General features: G+C 37.6%; 1 protein-coding gene across 4 annotated transcripts in view; it reads left to right on the forward strand.

The window, feature by feature from the left end:
* PHF20L1 (PHD finger protein 20 like 1) overlaps window positions 1–17,706 on the forward strand; it is a 52,672-nt gene extending 34,966 nt beyond the window's left edge. For 2 of the 4 annotated variants that reach the window (XM_039715377.1, XM_039715378.1), the window contains 10 exons: window positions 487–543; window positions 1,798–1,902; window positions 5,990–6,154; window positions 6,545–6,726; window positions 8,621–8,720; window positions 9,869–9,955; window positions 10,872–11,067; window positions 11,474–11,843; window positions 15,386–15,548; window positions 16,669–17,706. In XM_039715377.1, coding sequence (XP_039571311.1) covers window positions 487–543; window positions 1,798–1,902; window positions 5,990–6,154; window positions 6,545–6,726; window positions 8,621–8,720; window positions 9,869–9,955; window positions 10,872–11,067; window positions 11,474–11,843; window positions 15,386–15,548; window positions 16,669–16,811 — 1,568 coding nt within the window. In that variant the 3' untranslated portion in view covers window positions 16,812–17,706. The remainder of the gene's footprint in view (window positions 1–486; window positions 544–1,797; window positions 1,903–5,989; window positions 6,155–6,544; window positions 6,727–8,620; window positions 8,721–9,868; window positions 9,956–10,871; window positions 11,068–11,473; window positions 11,844–15,385; window positions 15,549–16,668) is intronic. The other 2 variants (XM_039715379.1, XM_039715381.1) reach the window with 1 other exon arrangement.
* The last annotated feature ends 660 nt before the right edge of the window (window positions 17,707–18,366 follow it).

Here is an 18,366-nt window from a genome sequence, read left to right on the forward strand (position 1 = left end):
GTGATCTGACCCAGCCCTGGCTGGCTGCAATCCTTGTGGAACGCCGAGTAAATCCATCTTCTTGTTTTCAGCACCCTCGTCCCATGTACATGCCTTACATCTGGAAATGCCTTTATCCAATAGTCTCAAGTTACCCAAAGGGAATAGTAAAAAAAAGAGGTCTTCCACATCAGTGAGCTCTGAAGGGACAGAGATACAGTGCTCTGTGCCCATAAAGGAGAAATGTTTTGAGAGTCTGAAGGAGAAAATATTAAAGAACGTGATTGAGAAGGACAAGCATTCAGAAGTTGGTAAACTACAATACTTTTTGTTTCCAGTGCTTTAGACAATAAAAATAATTGTAAAATGGCATTAAAAATAATTGTTTTGTTTGTACGTTTCTTAATATTGTGTGCCGTTAGGATTTTTTACAGTCTAATGACTTTTACAAGAAATTAGGTCATCAGCCAGACATTGGCCTTATGTGATACATTCTTCAATTTGCAGGTGCAGCTAGAATGGAAAGAAAAGGAAAACTGGAAGAGAAAAGTTCTTCAGCATATGGTATGTAGAGAGCAATATTATTTTTACAAAAAAAAAAAAAAAAAGAAAAATTCTCTAACACTTCCTGTCTCTGAAGAGCAAATGTAAAAGCATAAAATATTTCCTGGGCCCAGCTGCAGTTTTTGTTTGTTAAGGTCCTAAAAAGAGTTTTTATGCATATGACAGGTTTGTAACAGTAGAATAATTTATAAGATAAAATGTAAGTGCTCCATAGCAAGGAGTTTCCTAAAGTATCTATGAAAGGCCCACTGCCTCTGGTTTTTCATTTGATTGGGGTTTTTCTTAGTAGAATGAGTACTGCTATCTACTTTATTGTGCTGTCAGATTTGAGATGAGAAGAGCAAACAAGGGTTATTAGCAAAATATTTGGCAATTCATGAAATAAAATCCAGATTAAAAGGACTCTCTTTTTATCCTGTGTTCAAAATAAAATAAGTTACTAGTGACTGGCAAGAATTGAGAAATTATTCTACTTTGTTTTTCCAGGAGGTAGAAGCTTTGTCTCTGTGTTCCCCAAGAAGCTAAGACTGCTCCAGTTTGTGTATAGGAAACAATCCTGGCTTTGAGGCTTATGTTTTCTAACAAGTTAATTTCCTTGTTACTTTCCTCACTGCTGATAACTTAAGAAGTTATTGTGGAATGAAAATGTGGGATGTATTATGTCTAGGGAGAATTAACAGGATCAAAAAAATCTTTCAAAGACAAAGTGCTTGTCTTCATGTGTATACCAACAGTGGTTAAAAGTGAGCTGCAGCATAAAAATTGTGTCAAATTTAAGTCAGAATCAGTTTTCTGTGAGGATGCTGCTCTATAGTGCAGAGTGCTGACAGCAGCACTCTGATAGTGAAATTTCCTTCAAATGTCTTTCTGTAGGCCTAATATGTGTTTGTGGGACAATGTAACCATTATAATTGGGAATTTTGCCCTTATGAAAGCTACTTCTCTTGCCCAAATGTTTTTGTTATAAACTCTAAGTAAAATAGAAGTTATAAGCTATTTATGTGATGTTACATATTTTGTGTACTTTGCTGTATTTTTTCTGCCTTGATATCTTACTTGGAAATACTTAAATGATAAAATATTATTTGTCAAATGAGATTTCTTTGAACTCTTACAGCAGCAATTAATAAGAGTGTGTCCAAGAGATCAAGTAAATTAACTGAATCATTTTGATCTGACTACACAACTAGAGCACTTGATTTTGAATGCCTTGTTTCAGCTAAGCTGCTTTAAATTGTTTAATGTTCATTTCAGGTAAAAGGAAAGAAAAAGAAAAGGAGAAAAAGGAAAAGAAGGAAAAAGATCATAAACCAAAACAGAAAAAGAAGAAGAAAAAAAAGAAGAAATCAAAACAGCATGGTAAGTTCAATTTAGATTTTTTTAAAGTAAGTAAAACCTCCCAATGTATCTCTATCATTAGATAGTAAAACTTGTTTGTAAACAATATGAATGTAAGATTTTGGAAATGTCCAAGAGTAATTTTTAGTATTAAATATGAAAAGCACACTTGGGACTTCCTTTTTTCTTGCATTTAGAGCCTGTCTCTCTCTATGTGATAGGCACACATATTTCACAGATTATTTTTCTTCTTTAAAAAATATAAGCTTGTTGCTTTCATCTCTTTAAATTCTTCATTTGAAGCTCTGTGTACATGTCATACCTATTTTGCTTGGACAGTAAAATCAGTCTAGTGTCTACTAAAATCAGTCATTTCAGTGCTTTGCTGTATGCAGTGTACCCCCTCTTTAACAGTTAACCCTTCACAATTGAGGTTGGTGTCTCTGTTATAACAGCCTTGTTTGCTGCCTTGACAAATGGGGATTGTATTTTGTGGATTATGTGTTTCTCTGTCCAGAATTTGTGCTATAACATGAAAATGCTTCCAGATCATGCCGTGCTTTAGTGTGAATTGCAGTATTGTAGGTTTTGTGTGCTTTATCATCCTTATAGTGGAGTAATATAATTTTAAGCTATAAACTTCAATTGCTTATTCTACTTAAAATCGTTGGGAACTTCTTACTTGCACTGAGAAGGCATCTATGTATTTTCAAGAAGATACTGATAAATGCTAGGAATGTGTCCAGTATTGTTCTTTGGTTTTATCTTCTTGTGGTCATAAGGTGGTCTGTTGTGGGCTGGGGTTTTCTCTTTCTTTTTCTCATCTTTTTATTCCTTTGGTCTTTTTGCCACCTTGTCTTGAAACTTAGAAGCTTGGCAGAGGTACCATGATTAAGTTCCAGTTTCTAGGTGCTTTATCCTGTGTTTGTAAATATGAGAAGAAAATATGCCCAATGTCTCAACAAATAGAAATCCTAAATCCAGATGCAAAAAGCAATTTGGGTAAAACTTGAATATTTTATTCTTTGGAAATTCATCTTGTGAAAATCTGGGTTTAACAGTCCAAACATATTCAATTTGGACCTCTTTTAACTGGAGAAAAAATTTGAAATACTCCAGTAGATTCTGACTCCAGTGTCTGACCCTGAAAAAGCCCATCTGTCAAAAGAAACAGGACTCTCTGCAGGACTAGGTCACTCTACTCCAGGTGTGGACAGAAGTGTAAAGACGTGAGGCATTCTCCTTTTGTTTCAAATGAAGAAGAGGGAGCAGGTACATTGTGTGCCCCAGGTAAATTTTGAACAAGGCTTTAAGACAAAACAAAAACCCCAGCAGAGACTGGTTTTGTGCTCTGAGTGTGTGCATGACTTATGATTGCAAAAAGCCCATGTGTAGCAGAAAGTAGCAATGCCTGTCATTTTTGCTGCTCTGTTGCAGTGAGGTTGAAAGCCATTCAGCATGAAGTAATCAACTCAGCTGCTCCTTGAGCTGACTACAGTGAATGCACTTGGGAAATGCTGGAGATGCTGTGCTTTGGACAGAGGCAGTAAAGAGGAAGGTGCCTTCATGGAAGGTGATCTAGGAGAGAAGGATGTTATGGAACCCATAGCAGGAAAACTGTAGTGATAGGTGGGAGCAGGAATGCTTCCTACAGAAGGATGGAAGTGCAGTAATCTGATTACTTGCTTATATTTGAAGTACTAATTTAGTAGTAATTAGCTACTCCTAATTACTGATTGAAGGCATGGGCATGCTCAGCTGGTTCCACAGGAAGGACACGATGATCAGAGGGGTGGAAAACTTCCCCTGTGAGAAGAGGCTGAGAGCCTGTTTAGGCTCTCCTACAAAAGAGAATGCTGGGGAAAGACCTTGTAGCAGACTTCTAATACTTACAGGAGACTTACAGAGAGGACTGGGAGGGACTCCTGAACAGGGAATGTAATGGTAGGGCAAGGGGTAGCAGTTTTAAACTGAAAGAGGGTAGATCTAGATTAGTTTAGATTAGATATTCAGAAGAAATTCTTTTCTGTGGGGGTGATGAGCCACTGGAATGGGTTACCCAGAGAAGTCGTGGATGTCCCATCCTAGGAAGTGTTGAAAGCCAGGTTGAATGGGCCTCTGAAAAACCTGGTCTCTGCTGGAAGGTGGAGGGGAACAGAATGGTCTTTAAGGTCCCTTCCAGCCCTAACTGTTCAATGATTTGCAATTACATGATTTTCCTAGGACAGTCTCTCCAGTTGTTGTGATAAGGGACAGCCAAATATTTTTGTAATGTGTTTCTTGAGAGTGCTACAAATAGTTTGTTGGAGGAAAGGAATACAATCAAGATAAATGTCAGTACCACTGTGTGACCAGAAGGCAGAAGCATGGGATGTTGTCTGTGCTTGTGTGTATGCTGTGACAGCCTCATCCTGCTCCTCTCTCTGGCTGAGCAGAAGATAATACAGAGATGTGTAAGTACAGTGGGAATTTCTGCAGCATGTGGGCTCAGACACTGTCTGCCCAGTAGCCCCTCTGGATCCCAGTGTTTCCAATTTCTGTGCCTGCAGTCATGAGCTCATGGGGCAGCAGCCCCACTGCAGTACAGACAGTCTCACTTCCATGTGCATTCCCACACACTCCCAGTGTTGGCCAGGACTCCCTGGGTCCCCAGAGCCCCCCAGCTCTCCTGCTTAGAGCCACTTCCACCCAGAGCTGACCCTTGCAGACCCACTGACCCCTTGCTCCCAGGCCATTTCACCTGCTCATCAGCTGGTCCAACTTGATCTACGCAAGCAGTCTGGCTGCAGGAGCTGTAGCATCAGCTCATGGGCCTCTGTGACCAGAGATCCCTGGCATGGGGTGGCACTGTTGTCACTGCAGTCTCTCTGAGTGCTGGCACCCCAGACACGTGGACGCTTTGACGTGCAAGGCTGCTCATTTGCTGGCACACAGACCATGTGCTTGAACCCTGAATGGAGAGCCCCTTACCCAGGTGAGAGATGGAAATGAGGTTTGATAAAAATGACAGAACAGTTGAGGTTGGAAGAGACCTCTGAAGGTGCAGTGGTCCAACCCCCTTGTCCTGGTTGCCCAGGATTATATCCAGACAACTTTGCAATGGCTCCAAGGAGGGAAACTTACAACCTGTGTAAGCACAGACTAGATGCAGGGCATGGCCAGGCAAGTGTACTGACCACAAAACTTTATGCATATGTGGCTTTTTTCGTCCTGTTATTCCCATGTTCTGCCCATAATTGTTCTTCCCCAAATCACTTCAGTCCATCCATTTTCCCCACCTTTATTTTCTTCCCTAAACATTTCATAAGGTCATTAACAAACCCAGAATTATTTTCACCCACATCCCATAGTGTCCTCCACTGGCAGCCCCCTGGGCTGCAGCTGCCCTTAGTCCAGAAGATGATCCAGAGAGCTGCTGTGGGTAACACATCCTGATGGGTTTCATGCAATGGAGGTGATGGCACTGCTGGGAAGGTCTGAGAGGAGCCTGGCCAAGGGGTGTTTGTTGTTTGCCTGCTCATCCTCCTCCTTTGGGCCTGTGTATGTGTACTCTTCTGGGATGCTCCCTAGCCCATCCCAGGACCTCTTGGCCCGTTGGTGTCTCCTGACCATGGGCCTGGGAACACCCAAAGACAATTTTCTTTGCGTTCCCTGTACTCCTCTGCAGGGGTGCAGACAAGCTTTCATCACTTAAACTGGCAGGGTTATCTGTGGTTGCTCCTAGATAGCAATGCTGGTAGTGCTGTAAGTAGACTTAAGGCAAGAGAGTCACCAGCAGCATCTCTTAAGGATAGCAGATGGTGCAGGATGAATTGTGGAAAAAAGAAGACTGCATAATATTCTAAGGAGAATTGCCCCTCTGTACAGAGAGATGGTGATGCTTATCTATCAAACTTGATGATGTTTCTTACTGGAAAATTTTTAATAAAATGTTACAAAGAGCTTTTGCCATTTCTTATTTACAGTTTCATCATTCTGATACCTCAGCATTGATAGTCTTTGCTTGTCAACATAATGCTGCAGTAAAATATATACACAATTATTTTTTTTTTACATTTGTTGTAAATTTTACTTTTTAAGAGTGACTTCTTTTCTTTCAACATTTCAGATTACTCAGATTATGAAGACAGTTCTGTTGAATTCCTGGACAGGTGCTCGTCTCCCTTAACGCGGTCCTCGGGCAGCTCCCTGACGTTGCGCAGTATGTTCTCAGAGAAGAACACTTCATACCAGTACCCAAGAGCTATCCTGTCTGTTGACCTTAGTGGAGAAAGTAGGTTGAATGAACACCAGATTTCAGTTTGTAGGTTTAATTTGTTAAGAAAGAGAATTTTAAAGGAAATAATTTGGTTTATGTTTGGGATTGTAGCTATAAATATGATGACTGATTTATCTTTCATCTATTTAAATCAAAATGCTTACACTCCTCAAGCTGTTCTACATTGTACTTGCTTTGGTTAAGTGTTGCTACTCTGAATCTGAGGAGAGCACATTAAAGGCACTTTGCAGAATTCATCTTGAAATCTCATATATCAGCAGTGTGTTTGAGAGTGATTTTTTTTTTTGCTAGTGCAGATTAAGATTTTTACCTGTCAAAGCTCCCTGTATTTCTTTCAATTGTTGTGTCTCTCCATACAGTTTCACCTGTATTTATTTCTATTAGACCTTTCAGATGTGGAGTTCTTGGATGATTCTTCCACAGAGAGTTTGTTACTTAGTGGTGATGAATACAATCAGGATTTTGATTCAACCAACTTTGAAGAGTCTCAGGATGAAGATGATGCTCTCAATGAAATTGTTAGATGCATTTGTGAACTTGATGAAGAAAATGGCTTTATGATTCAGGTAAAGAAGTTTGGTGTGTGGAGTTACATTTTCCATGTGAATGTTTTGCTTGTGAAAGTGCCCTTTTGATGTGTCACAGACTGGAATTATGTAGAAAGCTGTACGTAAGTGAACAAAAACAAAATATTTCTTTATTCTGCACTTGGTTTGGCTCTGTTCAGTGAATGCAGAGCTGTTTCTGTAGGAGGGGTTTCTCTAGCAATTTGATACATAGGGCAAATTGCTGGGTAACCTTCTTTATAGCCAGCTGATAAAATTGGAATAAAGTATCCTTGGCCACTCACAAACCATTCTACTTCTGTTCCCCAGACCACCCTGATTTTACGAGCCCTCCTGGCTTGGCCCTTGTGCTTTGCAGTACCACTTGTAGAAACCTCTCTGCTCACTGTAAATGTCCCTCCTCTGTGTGCAGCGTGTCTCCTGTGCAGACACTAAATACTGTCAGTACTGTGATGTGTGTTTCATCTTTAGAACAGCACTTCTCACATTGGGTATGACTACCAGGTTTTAGAAGCTGCTGAGAATTTACATCTTGACTTGGTATAGATAAAAGGAAAGAAGAGTATACAATGTCTGCACAGCATTCAGGTGTGGATAGATTGCAGCTCCTGCTGCTTATTACTTCGTACTCCAATGAGAAGAGTATTTCCCATCTATGAGTAATGTCAAGTATTTTTTCTCAAGCAATTTATAATGCAGTGATTAAATCAGATGCAAAAAGCAGTAAGGAAGAGAACTCAGTTGTCAACAACTTTAAAAAGGCCATGACCTGCTGTGTTTTTTACCCCATTAAAAATCAGGTTTGTATTCAACTACTACTGTGGTACAGTTCCAGTTGATAGTATGGAGCTCTTTAGTTGAGATTTAAAGGAAAAAGTAGGGCTGTCATATGTTAGTGGACTTACTGTTCTGGAACTGACAGAGCCCTGGAAATGAAGGGCACACAGGCTGTCTCGGGGAGCAGACTAAAAGGCTGTGCTGTGTTGGAGGAACTGAGCAGTTCAGCTGTGGTAACAATGTGGAAAAATGGACTGGTGTAACAATCTTCTGAGACAGAGGGGACAGGGTAGCTGTAGGGATGGGAGGAAAGGTGACTTCCATGTTTTGAACAGGTTGATGCTCAAAGGCATGTCAAAGCAAAGAGGAGAGATTTTCAGCAGTGAGCCAGCAGATATTTAAAATACTGACAAGTACAGAGTTGAGAAAGGGAAGTACCTTTATAAGAGGCAGTTCCCTGCGTGTTTTTGAAGTCCAGTGGCAGCCTGATTGTTCCTCTTCATGCTTGTTTCACTGAGAGCAACCAGTTTGCTGTTTTTAGGCTCTCATGTCTTACCACTTCTATTTTGCTCTCCTATTCTCTTGTTACTCCTCTTTCATTTTCTCTTAATTTTCTTTTTCTTTTAGATTTTCCATTGGTGCGATATTAAAAGCACATCTTTCTAGCGCACTGGAGAGATGCTTTGTAAATATAAATAATTAAACTGAAGAGTTTTCTACTTTTCACTGTTATGCTGTAATGTATTACATTATCTTTCTACTTTACTATAATATTATACTCCTGTCTTATGTTTCACTACTAAATATGTAGGTGCTAAAATACTGAATGTTGTAATAAAATACTATTTCATATTACATCTTCAGTTGCTTTTTTTTTCCTCCAGTCTGGAGTTTGTGGTTGAGGTAACTTTCAGATCTAGAGCTCTTTTTTTAGCTTGGTGTCTTTGTCTACCCAAACACAAATTGCCCAACTAAAATAATCTTGCTCAAACCAGCTATTTAAATTAAAGTTCTGTTCTCTGCATTTTGATGACTCAAGAAGTAGCTCCTGGGTTTTTGCATCTACTTGTCTCAGTTTTAGTTTTTGCTTTTGTTGTTGTTTTTTTTCTGACATCAGTGTGAAGAATGCTTGTGTTGGCAGCACAGTGTATGCATGGGACTGTTGGAGGACAGCATTCCAGAGCAATACATCTGTTACATCTGCAGAGATCCACCAGGTATGGATAAACCACCTTTATCTGCAGCCCTGCTTGGGATTTTTGAGCAAAGATGTTATGAATTTGCTTAAATTGTTCAAGCTTTGTCTGTTTTATGTTATGTGTGATGCTTCTTTGGGGCAAGTGATTCTAAGTTTGGCTCTGAGCAGAAACTTACTTTTGTGTTAGTAACATTATGGTCAGCTATGCTAAATCTTACCCATGAACTCAGTTACCATTGTTTTACTTGTTGAAACTTAATTCCTCCCAGTCAGTGGGAGGAATTTTTTATGTCAGTGTAGTTTAGAAAGCCTTTCTAAAGAAATCATTTTTGTTCAGGGATCTGTTTTGCCAATACTTGGAATCACATTTGTTCATTGAAATATTTTCCTAGAGGAAAAGGACTCAGTACCACAGTACACTCAAACATACTGTGAATGGCATTTACTAGTAATTGCAATTTTAAAACGTTTACATTTGTCCAGAACTGTGTAAAAGTGTGGAACTGAATATTTAAAATGCAGAAAAATCTATTCCATCTTGTAGTAAACAATAGTGCACACAGCATATGTTGAACTTCAGATAGTTAGGTCAAATTCGTAAGAACTAGGAAAACTATTTACTTTCAAACTGAATACATTTGATTAGGAAGATGCTGATTTAAAAATTATTCTGTGATAAACCCATTTTTCTTAACTGTTATTTGGAGAAAAAATAAAAATTTGGATGTAAGTTTTTTTATTTTCTTCTGACAATTGATAAAAATGCACATACTTGTCATCTGGTGAAATATCCAGCACTCCAGCTGTTTCAAAAGGGCAATGAGACTACAACCTCAAATTTACTGTCATTCTATATTTAAGAAGTGAAGTATGAAAATTGTTTGCAGAGATTTTATTAGCTATTTTTGAGATTAAATATTAGGAAAGTAGAGCTGGTTCAATATGTCCCAGTGTGAATCAAAACTGGTGGTAGAGAGTCTTGTCTGATAGTTCTGTGTGGTGTCTCCTGAGCAGCTCAGCTTTTTCTTACTAAACCCAGCTAATTTGTCTTGTGCTCTTTCCCTGCACTGTGTTAGGTACTTGTTTTCCCCTGCAATGCAGAGTCTGTGTCCCTAATTTTTATCTTCTCTCCCTTCCTAACCATTACTTCTTTTCTTTCTATGTCAGGAGAAAAAAGTCATTCTCAATGTCAGTATTTTAAAGTGTATTGGGATAATGGGCAAAAAGGAGATAGACAGGGTATTCTCCTGAAAGGTATGAAGGGCTTCCATCAACCCATTCTTTGTTCTGTCTATGATGCTAGTATGATTTGAAATCGAGTGTAAGATACTGTCAGTCTGTCTGGGTGCCTTGTTGTAAACAATAACATTGCGATAATTAGCATTTTGCATTTCTAGTTTTGGGTGGGTATTTTGGTTTTGTTTAATTTTATGGGTTTATTTTTATTATTTGTTTGGGTTTTTTAGTAGTTATTTAGCTACTGTAGAAGCCTTAGCTAAATACTCATTCCTGCCTGTTGGGTTAAGGCATAGCAGGGGAGAGCTGAGAGCCCACATACATCAATACCCTCATTACAAGTCTGGTGAAAGGCACCTCAAAGGGGAGTATAAGAGCTTTGCTGTCAGATAACCTTGAAATATCTGCTTTTCCTCAAGCCTTTTCTTGGCTTCTAATAAATAGATATTGACTTCGGTATTGAAGGAAAACATTTGTCTTTTAGAAACAAACTGGGTGTTTTGGATATGTCCATATAAAATTCACTCTAATATTTCTCTTGGTAACTTAGGCTTTCCTTAAAAAAAAAAAAAAAGGAAGTTGAACTACTTAGATAAATAAAAAATCAATAATTTTTTTGGTGATTTTTATTTTGATAACAGCATAGATGTTAATATCATATAGTTTGATTGTAAAGGTGATTAGATTTTAATTTCAAATGCCATTTAGAGGGGTCTTGAGGTTTCAGGCTGATTTTCTTTCTCATAAGTTTTGACTTTCTTCTTAATCCACAAAAACTAAATTAATATATATTAATAGCAAAATCCTGAGTCATCCTTTCATGGATGTTAGGAGATATTTAGGCAAGTACAACACATAAATATAGCACTCTAGTTGTAAACATAATTCTGCTGTGGCTTTAGATGTCCCTCAATTTCTTTATTGCTTACCCCAGGACAGAGGTGGAGTGCCAAATATCTCTATGACAAAGACTGGCTAAACAATGGACATATGTGTGGATTATCATTCTTGAAAGAGAACTACTCTCATCTTAATGCCAAAAAGATCGTGTCAACCCATCACCTACTGGCAGATGTGTATGGGGTAACTGAAATACTGCATGGACTGCAGCTGAAGATTGGGATACTGAAGTAGGTATCATTCCAGGGTTTGATTTCCTGCTGTATTTATTCAGGTAGCAAAGACTACCATTATTCCATTTGCATTTTTCTCTCACATTGAAATTCTTTCTTCTATAATATTTTAAATAATTCATGTGCAAGATGTGCAGTATCCTCAGCGTCAGCAGGAGCTAGGTGTTCAGCACCCAAGCAGATCTGGTCTGTTGGGATTATTGGTGATTTTTTTTGGGTCAATTTTGTGTTAAAGGGACATTGTAGATTTATTTTAAATTGATGAATGACCTAGGAATATTTCATTTTTGATAATGGTGCTTTTCAGTAGTTAATATCTAGGAGAATTGGACGCTTAATAGTTCAGTCCTCTAAGTGCACTAAGCTCTCTATAACTTGCTTTTTTTCCTCCTGTTCATTGCAGAAATAAGCATCACCCAGACCTTCACCTCTGGGCTTATTCAGGGATGAGAAAAGAACAAGAACAAAGAACTGTTGGGGTAGAGAAAAAGTTAGTGACTTTGCAGGATGCTGTTAATCCAGCTGAAAGGACATGTCATAGTCAAAACCATAAAGAGCCACCCAGTATACCCCAGAAGATGGAAGAAACATACATCACAAGTGAGCACAGTTACCAAAAACCACAGAATTTTTGTCATGATTACAAAGCAGTCACTGACCCTATGAGCTCAGATGATGAAGACACAAGTAGCTTTGAGGAAGATCAGGAATATCACACAGAGAATAAAAACTGTTTACAATATTCTTTTAAAGATGGTGGCATGAATGAGCAGGTAAGTATCATTCTTCATCTGGGAAATTTTATTTGGAAAAATATGTTCAGTCTGATAAAACTGAAGCACATACAGGTATTTAAAAATCTTCATTGCTGTAATTCAACATATTTATCAAACAAGTCTGCAGAAATCACTGGAAGCAAACTTGGATCACTGAAATTGTTCCAGGTGAAGTATGTTCATTTCAGCTGGTATATGAAATAGAAGGTATGGTTTAAGGTATTGCCTATGCTAAAAAATCATTCTCAATCCAATGTTTTGAGAGAAAGGAAACTCCATTCTTAAAATGCAGGGTCTTGGAACAGAATTTACATGGTTTTTACAAGGTGAGGAAAATGGGACGAGTTTCCCTTTTTCTCTCAGTTTGGTTATCTACATGTGTTAGGAGGTTTTGGTTGTTGTTTTTTAAACCAAGGCTTTTTTTAATAGTGTTTATTATTGTACTGTATTCTTCTTTTAATAGCAGTGCTGCCTGGAATACTATCCACATGTAATGATTTACTGACCAACTAATTTCACCTCATGTGCAACTGCTTTTCAGTCTTCTATATTGCATATTTCTTCTAGTGAAACATTTTTAGTCAGGATTATATTTTGCTGTTTAAATATCTTTCTCATTTTTACATTAATGGTTTGAATCCATTATTTGATGGAAAAGGTCTGAAACTTGTTAATCTGGTTTTAGTGAACAGTTCTCAGAGCAAAAACCAAAGAGAACCAAACCTTTCTGTTTTTTTACAATACCAGCTGTATGAGGATAAATCATCCAACTCATTCCCCTTTGGAAGTACAGTTTGTGGTGTGGAAGAAATGAGTATGCTGCATCTTTTTTCTCTTGAATTTTAGTTCTAAATGTGGCATGTAAGCTCTATAGTCTGAATGGGGAATTTTAGGCTCAGTCTAATTAAAAATACCTGTTTCTGTGCTAAATTTGCTACATCACACAGCTATTTTCAGGTTTATAGGAAGGAGACATGCAGCAGTGTCAAATACTTTTACCTTCCAACAGCAGCTTAAATCATCATTGTAAACAGTATAAATAGTATAAAGATATTTAGAATTAAAGGAAAATGTACATAAGCAGTTAAAACTAATATTTCCTTCAGAGATTAAAGCATATATCTAAAAACCTAGGTGCTCTCTGTTTGACACTGTCCTCAACAGATCTCTTCTTGGTTTAATAGTGTTCTTTCCTTTGGAGAAACCTTGATCACCTTATCAGTAGTCAGCCTTGATACTAAAATAAGCCCTTCTGCCTCAATATAATAGTCATGGAAAAGGTCTCCTCAGTTTCTCCATAAACCTGTCTGCACTTACCTTAAAACTGACATTGAAGGATCAATTTTAAATGATCCTGACTTCTCTCTAAGATGCCTTTTCTCCTTTCCTTGTCAAAGTTTGGTTGGTGCTTTGAATTTTCCTTTCTAGCATTCTTCAGAGCCTTTTAATATTCTGGTTTTCCATACTGTTTTGTCTTACCCTGATCTGCAGTTCTGTTACATACTTCCATTTCTCTTACAAACAGTCCTTGGATCAACTGTTTTCAAGTCCTTTTTTGGGCTGTGTGTTAACTTTAAAATTGTACTTAGTTTCCTTGGTTTTGCTTCTGAAAGCACAAGACTTCCCCACCTGAACTTCCTGTTATTTCTTGTCCATGAGCTGTATCCTAACTCTTCTCCTGCCATCCCTGCCTAATGACCTACATTGATCTCATAGGTTAGAGGAGAACCTGTTGGATTTTATGGGTTTTTTTCAAGAAGCCATTTGAATAAATATAGAGGTCATTAGAAGGAAAAAAGCCCACATTTATGATACTATTTAGATATTCAGTTCCTTACCTTTGAAATTCCCTCTGTCTTGCTGAAACAGGCTGAAAGATGATTTTGTTTTTAGAATTATGGACTTGGATCATTTTACAGCAAGGGAAAAATGGCATTCTTGTAGTTTTGGAGAGGATCTGAAAATTGTAAGGAATAGATAATTTCTTACTTATATTGGAAATATTATTCATATTCATAAGATTACGAAAAGTTTGATCACTGAAAACACTGAAAATCCCTTCAGAGAAGGGATTTTAAATACCATAAAGGCATCAAAACTCTGATACCTTTCAAATAAAATCTATATCTGATACATAATTTTAACTCCTTTAATGAACATTACGAATATTAACAATGCTTGTCACATCTGAGTTGCTAATAAAGCTGCCTGCAGGTCAGTCAGAGTTTTATTTGTCTGGTTGGTGTTTTTTAATTGATTTTAAGTCTTAAAATGAAAGTTGGGGTTTTTTGCTTAAGTTGTAACTTAAAATCCTTCAGTTCCTATTTTCTTCTTTACATCTCTTCTCACTCTTCCTATATTTGACTAGAGAGAGAAATATTTTAGTAACAGAGCTAACACCATTTTTTTCTTATGTGATGTGGAAAATTAGCTGAGCTCTTCAGAGAAGTGTATTAATACAATTAAAGTCATTCTTTGCTCTGGCATTTGACATGAACTGACACTGGGTGAGCACATCTATCTGGCAATCTAGTCCTTAAAATCTTCAATAGTGAAAGAACTTCACTGGATATGAAGTCATAGTGGATATAAAATGGAAGCTGTTAATCCTCCTAATTACCTGAGATGCTGAGTATTTTTAACTCATTAAATCTGATCTATTTCCACTCAGTAGCTGAAACATCAAATATAGAAAGATTAGGAGCTCGTGTCTTATCTCTGGCATGCTGTGAAGGTACTAATTATATTGAAGAAGTCAATCTTGCTCAGATACTATGTTTGCATAACTCCACATGTTACTGTAACTGTCCCCAAATATGTTCAGTTCTGCCCCAGACTTGTGCCTGGAAGCTAGGTGGGGTAGTAGCAGGTAGGAATAGAAGTTTTTTGTCTTAATCAGCAAACAGAACAGATTTCTCAGGGAGGATGTGAAGTCTCTCCCCTCACTGGAGGTACTCCAGAACCATCTGGACACAATCCTGTGCCATGTGCCCTGGGATGACCCTCTGGGACCAGGTGGTCCACTGAGGTCCCTTCCAAGCTGACCCATTCTGGGATTCTGTGAAATAGGATGTCCAGCTTATTTGTGCAAAATAGTGACTGTTGTCATGTTAGATACTTCTGCATTTTAGAGAGTTTTCCATGGAAACAAACCTTAGGATTTTGCACATTTTTGGTGGCAGTAGACCCAGGCAGTTCAGCACTTTATGATTTAAGTTGCTTTTTATATAAAAAGGGCACAGAAGTACAATCCGTCCTACTGCATTGAAGAAAGTATTTGAACTGATAAACTTCAGTGTTAGGGAAATGATGCAAAAGGTATAGATGCTTACTTGTGTGGATTCTGATTTTGTTTAGTATATTGATGTGTCATAGAATGTGGCTTTCCGAGTAAGTTTTTTGTCTTGTATATAGAAGTACAATTCTAAGCCAGCAGAGTTTATCATGTGACTCAAATGTTGAAATCAACACCAGAAGTTAAAACAAAGAAAAAAAAAATCTTAAATGGCAATTTTTTTCTTTCTGTTGCTCCTATGAAGAATTCTGCTGAAGGAAACACTGTGTTTGTTTGTAATGAAAGAAAAGGCTCAGAAGAACAAGTGGACACACATCTTCAATGGCAGCTAAATCTCCTCACCCATATAGAGAATGTACAAAACGAAGTCACCAGCAGAATGGACCTGATTGAAAAAGAAGTTGATGGTAACTGCATTGCCAGATTACTTGTTAATGTACCTGTAGCAGCATCTCTCTTAACTAATGTGTTCAAAGTGATCTGAGGCACTGAGGATGGATTTTTAAGTATTCTGTTCAAATTTGGGTCCCAGAATTATAAGCAAAGCTTGTACCCTTGATATACCCACACCCTTCCTCAAGTTTTTTCAATGCCATTAAAGTAGATTAGGCACTCAGAACCCCTGAGCTCAGGCTCAGACTTCAGAAAGCTTAGATAACTTGTCTAGTCTTTGTCCAGGTAGGAATCCTAAAGTTGATGGCTTTTTTTACACCTGGAGTGGTTTTTACCTGATTGTTGTAGTAATTGACTATATGTAGGGGGGAAAAAAAGGTGTTTATTGTGCCTTCAACTTTGTTTTTTTTTCTTAGTAGTAAGTAAGTGGTCTCACGAAGACAATTCAATCTTCATGGGAAAACTTGAATGAAATTACATTGTATGAGAATATTGTACCACATAAGTGTCTGTGACCTGCCAGTCATAGAAACTAGTAATTAAGGGAGCTTGTAGTCTAATCCTAGGACTGCTTAATTAATCTTTTAACAAATAAAGTTGTCTTATTTCTATTTGCAGTTTTACTTCCAGTATCCCTGCTTTTCCTAGACACACTGTTTCTAAACTGATAGGGTTGACCTTTTCACTTCTCTGTTTCTACAAGCGGAGAAATTCCTTGAAAACATTTGTTGAAGATTGGAAAAACCATTCTGTAATCTGGACCTTGTCCACAGGAGCCTGTTAAAGTGGCAGAAGCAAGCCTTGTTTTTAAGGGTTGCATTTTCTGTTTCAGAACTGTCAGAGTACCCTGAACTGAAGTTGCTTTTATGTGTGGATAGGGTAAATTGTGAGCCAAGGGTAAAATTTAGTCCCAGATACCTTTTTACAGCAACAATCAAATCAGAAGATTGGTTTGTTCAATAGAAGTACAGAATTAGTCTTTCCCTAACAAAATTTCTTCTATTGAATGAAAATCACAGCCTCAGTGTATTTTCCCTTTTTTTGAAAGACAAACTAAGAAAGAAAAGTTTAATTTTTATGGAAACTGTTTTCCAAAGAGTTACTCTAATCAACTTCTTCCTTTCCTTTCTGTAGTTTTAGAAAGCTGGCTTGATTTCACTGGAGAACTGGAACCACCAGATCCTCTGGCAAGACTGCCTCAGCTCAAGCGACGTATCAAACAGCTCTTAATCGACATGGGAAAAGTACAGCAAATAGCAACACTTTGCTCTGTATGACAAAAGGAAGAATATAGAAGTAAAAATAGGTTCTTTACAATGAATTTTCTTATTAGCCACAAGACTGACAGGAAGACAGCAAAAAGCTGAGCATTTATGTGGTTCTTTGCTGATTACATTAATAGGCTGAAGCTTTAGAAAGAAGAGAGGAAGTTTAGAGTCAGGAATCTGTTTTATTAAAAATATGAATATTCAATGTCCGAGCTTCAAAATTATATATAATATACTGAGAAATGTCAATTTCTTAGGATTTTAACATGTTGAACAAGTAAATCCCCAGATACAAAAAAATTCAACAAACAAAAACTCTTTGAAGAGCAGTGCTACTATTTTGAAACCCTTGGCAAACATTTCTAAATTAGCAGAATTCAGCTGACTAAAAATGCAATCCTCTTATCTTGCTAGTGAAAGATAGATACACTGAGAGCTGTATCTTCTCTACAAGGAAGGTTTTTAGATTATTTCTTTCTCCTACGAGTGTTCAGGAAAACAAACATACTAGCTTTGATTTTTGAAAAAAATTACTTGTCATGGTCTCCCTTTTAAAGTATTTTTTAAAATAGAAATCCCTAGAGCAGCACCCCTAGGCTCCTTTAAAACAGAAGTGGAAAATAGTGGTCAAATGTGCCAAATAATATTAAAATCACTGGGATGAGAGTTTAATTATGACTTGGGCGAAGGTTTTTTCCAAAGTCCGACTTGGTGCCAGCAGTCCATCCAAAATTGTATCTAGTTTATATTTTTTTATGTTCTACAGCAGTGTTCAGGAATCAAGGTACAATTTTTGTCCTGGGTAGCTCTATTCTGATGTTGGCCCTCTGAAAATTTCACCATCCTCAGTGGGGATGAGGCATGACAAGAGCAGCAAAACTGTCTGTGGCTGTGGAAATTCTAAACCATTCTACAGCAGTGTTCAGGAATCAAGGTACAATTTTTGTCCTGGGTAGCTCTATTCTGATGTTGGCCCTCTGAAAATTTCACCATCCTCAGTGGGGATGAGGCATGACAAGAGCAGCAAGTGTCTGTGGCTGTGGAAATTCTAAACCATAAGAGGCAAAAATCACAAGATACCTTATCCAAGTTGTTTTTGTAAAATTTTTCAGCTTCAGTGAATGAAATGTCATGAAACCAAAGGCAACCTACCTGCTCTGTTAGCTCTTGCTGGATGTTGAGCCCAGGACATTTCCTGTGCTGATCAGTTGCCGCTGTACCCAGTGCTCCATCCGTGTCTGTGTGTGTGTATATGTGTATAGCTATGTGTACATGTATACATGCCATACACATTTCTACCTACACATGTCTAGTTTTATTACCATAGACTACAAGAACTGGTGGTTCATATTACCTTTTAACAAGCAGTTTCTAAAATTGAAAATAATGTATGTACAGGTTTTGAAATTTGTAAAATATGACTGTTAAAAGGAGGCTATTTAACTGAGGACATTAAGATACTTGAACATTTTATGCCTCATGTCTGTTTATCAGTTCTAGTTATCTGTATAAATGCATTTTAGAACCGATAGACAGTAAACTTGAATTTACCTTTTGATAAGAG

This window comes from Passer montanus, unplaced genomic scaffold (genome assembly GCF_014805655.1).
Source record: "Passer montanus isolate IOZ18808 unplaced genomic scaffold, ASM1480565v1 scaffold33, whole genome shotgun sequence".
Lineage (NCBI taxonomy): Eukaryota > Metazoa > Chordata > Aves > Passeriformes > Passeridae > Passer > Passer montanus.